Genomic DNA, 8745 nt, shown 5'->3' on the forward strand with positions numbered 1-8745 from the left:
AACTAGAAACGAGAAACTAAATAATAAATAATAAATAAATAAAAGTTGTAACAGTTTTGTCTACTCCAGATCTATCGTGGTTATGGGTTCATTTGTCTGGGGCATATCTGGAAAGAGATGAAACAAAGCAGACATTGGCTTCGTATCGCTATTTAGATGCGTCTCATAGATCATGCCCTCCTTATTGATCAGATACCAATTGATCGTTGTTGTGGGCGTGGCCGGCAACAGCTCCCGCTCACCTGTCAATGAGGTTATGGGCGAGACACTGGGCAACTTTTTGGCAATGGCATCCAACTCTTTGAGATACACATCCAATTCACGATAGTCGCTATTATTATGCGGCGGGGCAACGAACTGTGCGGTGGCAACATCGTGCTCCTGCCACAAATTATATATATTCAACATTACATCCGCATAGAGCACGGAATCATCGCTGCGGGATGAGGGCAACTGCTGCAGATGATTGCGTTTATTTGCGGATTTGCGTGAGTTAACCAGCCGACTGGCCAACGGAGTTGCGGAAGTCAATCTTAATGTGGAAGTTGATTCGGCAGATGTTGTTGCTGTCGTTGTTGTTGCAGCTGGTGCTGCTGCCGTTGTCATTGTTGTTGTGGTTGCCTCATGGCGGAAGTTGCGCCCTCGCCTCGCTGTCGTTTTTTTAAGTGCGCCCTGCAGCTTAAACAGCCGCTGGCGACGTTGCCGATTTTTGTCATAGTTGCTTGAGTTGGATTTAAGTGTTGTCGTTGTCGTAGTTGTTGTTGTTACCGGCGTTGTTGTTGTTGTTTCATGCTTTTCCAGCTCATCGGGCAGATAACGTGTGGCATTCTGCAGCAACTCATCTATATGCGCCACCAGCTTTAAGCCCTGTGCCATATTGTAGTCATCAGTCTGCCGCTTCACCCGCTTGCTCCGCTTGTGCTCCTGGCTGATTGTTGCACGCAGCCGTTGCTGCTGTTCCCGCTGATAGCGTTGCTGCTCCAGCGATTTCTGGCCAATCAGCGTATGTGTCTGGCGCTGTATGTGGCGCTGTCTGACGACTGGTGGCTGCTGCTGTCGCTGACGTTGCAACAAACGCTCCGTTTTACGCACCGAGGCAAGTATTTCCATGGGGAACTGCAAATGGTTCTGTGTCTCCTGCGTCAACAAATCTGCATTGACTGGCTTCAGATTTAGCTTGGGTCGCTGCTGAGCTGGTGCTGTAGGTGTTGCACGATTTGTGCTCAGCTTGCGTGGCTGCTCCCAAACAACGGCTGTTGAGGGCTGTTGTGGCTGCCTCTGCCTCAAGCGCTTGAGCTGCTGAAAGTGCGGGGGTGGCTCAATGATGCGGATGACATCGCCAGCATCATCATCCACGAAACCGGGTCGTATATCCTGCAAATGTTGCGGGACACGTTTTACGGGCTGTTTGAGTTCAGGACGCGAGACGCGATAAATTGGCAAGCTGACATTGCTTCTTGACTCCTGCGCAGTGTCAATTCTTAGGCTTAGAGTTAGGCTCAGTTGCAGCAGGAATAACAGTCGAAATAGGCAGCTAACTTGTGGCGCCATTCCATTTACTCTCACTTTCAAGGCCAATAAAAATTAAACTCAATTGCTTTTCACTTTCGCGCTGCGGTTTTTGTGGAGTTTTGTGCAGTTTTCTGAAGGCTAGGCAATTTCGGACAACGACGTCGACGGCTGATGAACAACTGCGTTGCCAATGTTGATATCATTGCGCCTTTATAAAATTTTCTTAGTGTTTTTGCACAACTTTTCCAGTTTATGGTCGCCGTCCCTCCCCTTCCCGGCATTTGATTGGGCTGCCATTTCTTTCTCTCTACCACCAACAGCAGCAGCAGCCATGACGAAGTGTCTTTTTCAAAGACTTCGTTTTCATCGTCGTCGTCGTCGTCGTCGTCATCGTTGTCTTCAATGAAAGCGAAACTGGCCAAAATGCAACTCCAGATGACGTTGCAAAGTCACACAACAAATGCAGCCAACATTCAATGTTATAACCGGTCAAAGACGCCGCCGTCGTCGTCCTCTCTGTGACCCCTTTTCTCTAGCCGCGTTTTCGATTTAGAAACCCACTTTGCATATGCAAACGTCTCTTGTGTTTTGGCACATATCAACAATGACTGCAGCCACAAAACACGTTTGAAATTAATTTATAGAAAAATGTGTGTTTATTTGAAGTTCATATCTCATTAGTAGGCAGCAGGCTGACCCCAAACTTGAACTTTGTTTTGTTTGCCAATTTGGGTTGCTGCGGAGAAAGCCCAAACAACACAAAATTATAAATCACTATCATCATGCATTTGAATTGTAAATCACGAGCAACATTTCAAATGAGTGGCAAGAATTTGAAAATGCCCGCCTAAGCGGTGTCTTGCAAATGCTGACAGCTACGGAACGCCAACAAGCGAAACGCTTGGAAATGGAACACAGCAAAATAAACGTTAAATAAGAGACGCATTTAAATTTTTAGAAATATTAGAAAAACAAGGTAAGATTCAATTAGGTAAAATCTCTGCTAAAAAGTCAGAAATATAAATAAATTAATTTTGTTTCTTTAATTTTTATAAATTATTTGTATTTTATTTCTAAACCGCTTCTCACACTTTGTATTTTTTTTGTATTTTTTTTCTTTGCTACACGCTACAAATAAATAAATAAATAATTAAATGTATTGCTTTTTGTTAAACATTAAGTTTAGGTAAGATTAGGCATTATTACGTCATACAGTTGCAAATAACTAGACAAATTTAGGACTACAGACTAAACCATAGTTAATACAATTAAAAAACTGCTGCAAGCAATTGTTAGAAAAGGCTCCAAGTGAGAGAAAGGAATGAGAGAAAGGTGAGGTGAAAGCATGCGACTTTTGCAAATATTATTGTTTAGTGATCCACAACCAGCGGCTGCCAAGCATTATCATTGACATAGCCATAACGTACAGCACCACTGGCAACACCACCGCCACCACCAGCACCAAAGCCCATTCGGCGCTCGTTGGCCGTTGGAAACGTTTGCTGAAAGTTGCCCTTGGACGCCGTCGTAGATGGATAACGTTGCTCCACCCGCTGTGTGGCACCCACCACAAACTCCTGCTGGTGCTGATCCACCCGGCTGTTGGCGCGCTGCTCAAAGAAATCAATGATAGGATGATAGCTGTAGTTGATGCGACGACTGCCATTGTTATGATGATTACTATTGCTGTAGATGGAATTTAGATGTGATGCTGGCTGTGAAAACTGTGGCGTCGATTGCTTCTGCTGGACTGTGGTGGTACTGCTGCTGCTGGATGGTGATAATAATGGCGTCGCTGCGCCAGCTGGGATCGTGACTGGAGCAGCGGGCGTCGTCGGGAGGGGCGCATAGAAGCGAGGTCGCGGCTTCTCGCCGTTGGCATAGTGACTGATCCGCTGACCCGGGTGGAAGGCAGCGTCAGATGGTGCAGTTGCGCCGGATGCAACAGACCCGGCTGCTTCATGGGCATAGGTGGCACCACCACTTGCTGCTGCTGCTGCAGCTCCTGTTCGGGCTGGTAGGCTACCACTACTGGGGACTGCTGCAGCTGCTGTGGTCTGTGGTTTGTGGGATACGTGCTGTATGGGTAAGCGTGCTGTTCCTCCAGTGGTGGTGGTGGCTGTGTGGGTGGGTGTGGAGCTATAAATACGCTTGCGCTTGATCGGCACCCGCTGCTGCGGCTGTTCCCCAGCCAGCAGTTGCTGCCCAAATACGTTTACCTCTTGTTCCGACTGCGTCTCGCTGCCAGCCAAATCCAGACTCAGATCCACATCGACACGTGGCTCATTGTGTTGCTGCGGCCGCCGGCGGCTCAAATGTTGATAATAATTTTTCGAACTAGAACTGGAAGGGGAGCTGGAACTGGAAATGGAGCTGGAACTGCTGCTGCTCTTGTGAGCGGGCTTATAGCTGCCAAAGTGATTGTCATCATCGGGTGGACTCAAATAGGGACCCACACTGGAGGGCAGTGGCAGCTTGGAGCGCACCTTTTTGCTGGCCAAATAACTCAACTCATTCGTATCGCGATGATGATTGTATGGTGAATAACTCAAGCCCAGATCATCCTCATCGCTCTCATCGTTATAGTCGAGATCCTCCTCATTGATGGTGCTATAGCCATTATCGAGCTTATAATTGTTTATCGGCGTATAATCCTTGGCCTGTATGGTGGAGAGTGGTGGGAACTGCTGGCGATAGCCATCCACCTGGCACGAGCAGCAGGTGGGCACCTTAAATATATCCACATGCAATCCACGCACCTTGTCCCAACTCAACAGTCGATGATAGTTGTACACCTGCGAACAGTGCGAGCGATAAGTCTGCGCCAGATACGAACAGCTATCCCCAGGATTACTACAAATCAAATTAGAGAAATCATTAGAATTTTGAAAAGCAGCTTAGAATTATAATTAAGAATGAATTGGAGTATCTCAATAATATCGAGCAATGAAATAATTGTTAGAATAAGAATCATTTGACATTATATAACTAGTGCTAGCTTGCAGCTTATATTATTGTTGTATGATATGCAGATGGCTTGTGAATAAATCGAGTATTATTAGTAAAAATAACTTAACTGATAAAAAATTAAAGCAGCAGAATTTTCAAACTAGTTTCGACTAATAATCACAATTTAAAATTTAAATGTGGACATAATCTAGAGGCCAACCCATGATTAAAACGCCCTTGCTTTTAAAAATCAATTAGGCGTTGACAAAGTTATGGCTATGGAAAATTTAGACCCATGTCCAAATGCAAATTTTTTGGCTACAATTGGAAACAAAAATTTCAAAGCAGAAACATTCATTCATCTGTAAATGCAGGATTATTCTACAGACCAACTTTTGACAAAGTTATGGCTGTGGAAAGTTTATACCCAGATGCATAGTTAATTTTTTGGGTTAGGATTTGTGAGATTTTTTTCACAGTTTCAAAGTGTGCTATCATTAAAAAATCTGATTAGTTTTGACATATTTATGTCAAACGGAAATTGGGTTCCATGCTTAAATGAGATTATCTATGGTAGAATATTTATATAAGTTTCCACCGAAGGCGTCTTTCAAATAAGTGTGGAAATTTTAATATACACAAAGTAATGGCGCCAAAAATATTGGGCTCATCCGTTCTTCTGATTTTTTCGGTTAATATATGGCTTTGATGCAATAAAAAACACAAAAAGAAAGCCCCAAAGCGTTAACAAACTGATTTAGTTTAAATGAAACTATGAAACGAAACTAATTTTAATAGCGATGCTTCTGCTGCTGCCGCTGTTGATGATGATGATGATGATGATGATGATGGGTGATAGCGTAACTAACAAGCCAGTGAGCTAAATAGTGTAATTTCCTTACGTAAGTTCATGAATTGATAAACTCTTTCTTTTTGAAGACACAACAAGTGTGTGACAAAATTTGAACACAATGAAGCAATGAATAAAACTACATTTCTAACCCATAAATGTGGCTCACCTGCATTTCTCGAGGCGCAGAGTTTGTGTGTGCTGTCCCGTATTCACAATGAACTTCCATTCACCCGAGGCGGCTTTGGCTTTTTGGGGGCGGGCATAACGCACAACACTCTGGCACATGCCACCGGCGCTGCCCTCATCCTCACGCCTAAGAAAAGGGGTATTAAATAGTTTTGGTTTGGTTTAATCTTTCAATCTTTCACTCACCGCTTTTTGTTGGTCACATAATCGTCGAACTCATCACCAAACTCAAGATTGTTGTTGGGCTTGTCGTAGAACTCGGCGAGAAGAGCACTCATCGCATTCTTGTGCCGGCGAATGCTGCCCATGATCTGTTCGCTGTGAAAGTGAAGAGTGGGTTTAACTGTATGCAATGTGTGTGTGTGTGTGTGTTTGTGTGTATGAACCACCGAAACCACCAAGTGTATAAATATGTGAGTGTGCAATTAAATAGGAGCAGGTGAACCGTAAATAAATAAATTACATTTTTATTTTTAGCTAAAATTCGTGACTAAAACTAAACTAAACTAGTTTAAAGAAGTTGTGGAAGGATAAACGGGAACCGGGAAACCAACAAGCTAACGAAGTGGATCTTACAGCGGATAGTCGTCGGTGCGTATGCACATATTGTTCGTAAATCTTTCGCATTTCTTGTGCGTGGGCAGCACCACCGGATTGTGAGAGCTGGCCGATGTTTTGGGTCGTCCCCGGCCATACGATGGACTCTGCACCCGTTTGCGCTTAATGGCAGGCAACTTTTGACTCGGACGCTTGTGGTTGTTGAGGCGATAACGCGGACCGGCGATGAGTTCCTCGGGATTGGGCAGTGGTTCCTCAGCGCTGCTGTTGTCACCACCCACCTGATATTGTCGATCAATGGCACCCAAAGGCAACTCGGTGCCATTTAGACCAGCAAAAGCCAGATTCTCAACTTCCTCATAAGATGGAGTTGGCGTTACTATCAGGGTGGTTGTAGTGGTGCTAGTGCTGCTGGCGGTGCTTGGCTGCTGTGTGCCTGCAACGCTGGGCTGCTGAAAGGCAGTCGTATTCAGTTTGATGGTGCGTCCAGCTGCACCACCCAACAACTGCTGCTCCGACACCGAAATGGGCGCCGAGCGTGTCAACTTGTGCACAAATTCATTGGCAGAGCGACGCACACGACTCGAAGTCGCACTGGAGTTGAAACTGGCGGTGGGCGGTGGATTGTCCGCCTGTTGCAGTGCCTCATTGATCATCTGTGGATCGAGCACCTCCGCTTGCATCTCATCGAAAAAGTCCTCCAGACCATCCTCAGCCTGTCCACTCACATCAATGGTGCCCACGCTATCATCCTGCTCCGATTCTTCGACGGTTAGCTCATCTTTGCGGCGCAAGGCAGCCGCTGCCATCTCGCTGCCCAGTTTGATGTATTTGCGTGCTGAACTCTTGACCAGGTTGGCCAGATCGTAGACAACGGGTAGCAGCAGCTTGCGATCATTGCCAAACATCATGCGAACCTGGCAAGAGTAACATATATTTATATATTTGATAAGAGTGATAAGGGAAGTGTATTCAATTGAATTACCTGCTCCAGTCGTAGCTCATGCCCCTGCTTGGCATTCATTTGGGCCGAGATGAGGGCGGAGAGTGCCAACCGCTGCTGTGAGGATAGAACACGCAAAATGGGCATCACTTCGGCAAATTTCTGGCGCTGTGCCCGATCCGTTAAGGCCTTGGCCAAGGCAGTGCGCAGCACCCGTTCACGCCAATCAAATTGGGGCAGCTGCTTCTCCGGCTCCGGCTCATCCAGATCCACACTAAAATCAAGCATATTGTCCTCGAGTTTCTTTTCCGCCTGCTGCGACTGCTGCTGCTGCTGTTGGTCATCATCCAGCAGCCAGTCCTCTAGCGAAGCTGTTGAGTCGCCGTCTTTGACAGCAGCTTCGGCAAAATCGAAATCCATTAGCTCATCCTCGCTGCTGGCGTTGACCAAATCCAAATAAAGCACACAATAGAGCAACGCCCAAAAGAGGCAGCCAAAAGCGCGGCCCGCTTTCATTTTCGTTTATTGTTTTTGGTTTTTTGTTTTCTGTTGACGCTGAAACGAAAGTTGATGGGAAAATGGGCGGTCAGATTGCAGTTATTAAGACGCAATTAAAATTGCCAGAAATAAAAATAATCATACAAAAATAAACACTCGAAAGCAACAGCTGTAACCGAAAAAACACACGCAAAACAAAACAATTTGTTGTCGCACGCTTTCAAGCAACCACTGCTCATTCTAAACGAAAGACTTAGGCAACAAACTTTTGCTTTCATTCGACTTGGTTTTGGTTGCTTCTGCCTTTCCACCGAAAGTAAAAAAAAAAAACAAAAAGCCATTAGCATGTGCATTAACAATCGTAATAAATATGTAAGCACCACTAAGCCACCGTCATGCCAAAAACACCACCACATTCGGTGTCAGTGGCAAAGTCATAGCCATATAATCATAATCAAGTCATGCTAGTGGCTATTACAGCAGCAACAGCAGCAACAACAGCAGTCACTACCACGGCTCCAGGTAATCGCCATTGCCATGGAGATGGTCATACCCATAGACATCGCCACATTGTGGCCAACGTCATCTTCGCCCGCTCAACAAGGCGTGAAGCACCAAACAACTCATAAGTGTCGTTGTTGCTGCTGCTGTCGTTTTTCACTCATAACGCAGATAGCCAGTGCAAGCTTTGATCCCGCCATTGAAAAATACCTTGTGTATGGGAGCATAACAATTGTTAACTAGAACTATAATTTTCTTGTTAAGTTACGCTCAGAACTAATTATAACACTAACAATAGAAAATTATGACACTTATAAAGAAACAAAGGCGATATAGCCCTATATTAGTACCTATTGGTACTAGTCAGGCTTAAAGCCTTATTAATTAAACTTGGCACAGTAATTATAACAAGAATGCAGAACAAAAGAAAATATACCCTTGTTGAACGGTAAAGATTTTGGATTAAGCCACGAATATGTGATATACTTTAACACCTCCGGCTGTCGGACAATTACGCTTAATTCGACACTGACTGTGAAGATGGTAATCGACTGATTAACTAACAAAAATAAATATTTTATAATGGTTCTCTGAGTAAAACAAGAACTATAAAAGAACTACCTAGCCGACCTTAACTAAATGTTTACACTATAATAATAATAAATAATATGTCATAGCCTCTTTATATATAAAATGGTAAACTGTATCTATATATCTAGATAATCTATATTCCACATCAGCCTCT

At 44.6% G+C, this 8745-nt stretch overlaps 3 protein-coding genes across 3 annotated transcripts; all 3 read right to left on the reverse strand.

The window, feature by feature from the left end:
* On the reverse strand, positions 1-1555 carry LOC6557905 (ATP-dependent RNA helicase ddx46). Its single transcript, XM_032742911.1, has 2 exons — positions 1213-1555; positions 1-1176 (listed from the first exon to the last, which is right to left on the reverse strand). The coding sequence occupies exons 1-2, from the start codon at positions 1549-1551 to the stop codon at positions 61-63; spliced, it is 1455 nt and encodes a 484-aa protein (XP_032598802.1). The 5' UTR covers positions 1552-1555; the 3' UTR covers positions 1-60.
* A 1585-nt stretch (positions 1556-3140) lies between these two features.
* LOC6557957 (neurotrophin 1) lies at positions 3141-5847 on the reverse strand. The gene is made up of 4 exons (XM_032743289.1): positions 5687-5847; positions 5481-5627; positions 3732-4365; positions 3141-3631 (listed from the first exon to the last, which is right to left on the reverse strand). Exons 1-4 carry the CDS (start codon positions 5806-5808, stop codon positions 3212-3214), a joined length of 1323 nt encoding a protein of 440 aa, XP_032599180.1. The 5' UTR covers positions 5809-5847; the 3' UTR covers positions 3141-3211.
* A 136-nt stretch (positions 5848-5983) lies between these two features.
* Positions 5984-7560, reverse strand: LOC6558245 (neurotrophin 1). Its single transcript, XM_001983223.2, has 2 exons — positions 7044-7560; positions 5984-6975 (listed from the first exon to the last, which is right to left on the reverse strand). The coding sequence occupies exons 1-2, from the start codon at positions 7515-7517 to the stop codon at positions 6073-6075; spliced, it is 1377 nt and encodes a 458-aa protein (XP_001983259.1). The 5' UTR covers positions 7518-7560; the 3' UTR covers positions 5984-6072.
* Between the last annotated feature and the right edge of the window lie 1185 nt (positions 7561-8745).

Source organism: Drosophila grimshawi, unplaced genomic scaffold (assembly GCF_018153295.1).
Source record: "Drosophila grimshawi isolate 15287-2541.00 unplaced genomic scaffold, ASM1815329v1 contig_44, whole genome shotgun sequence".
NCBI classification, from domain to species: Eukaryota; Metazoa; Arthropoda; class Insecta; order Diptera; family Drosophilidae; genus Drosophila; species Drosophila grimshawi.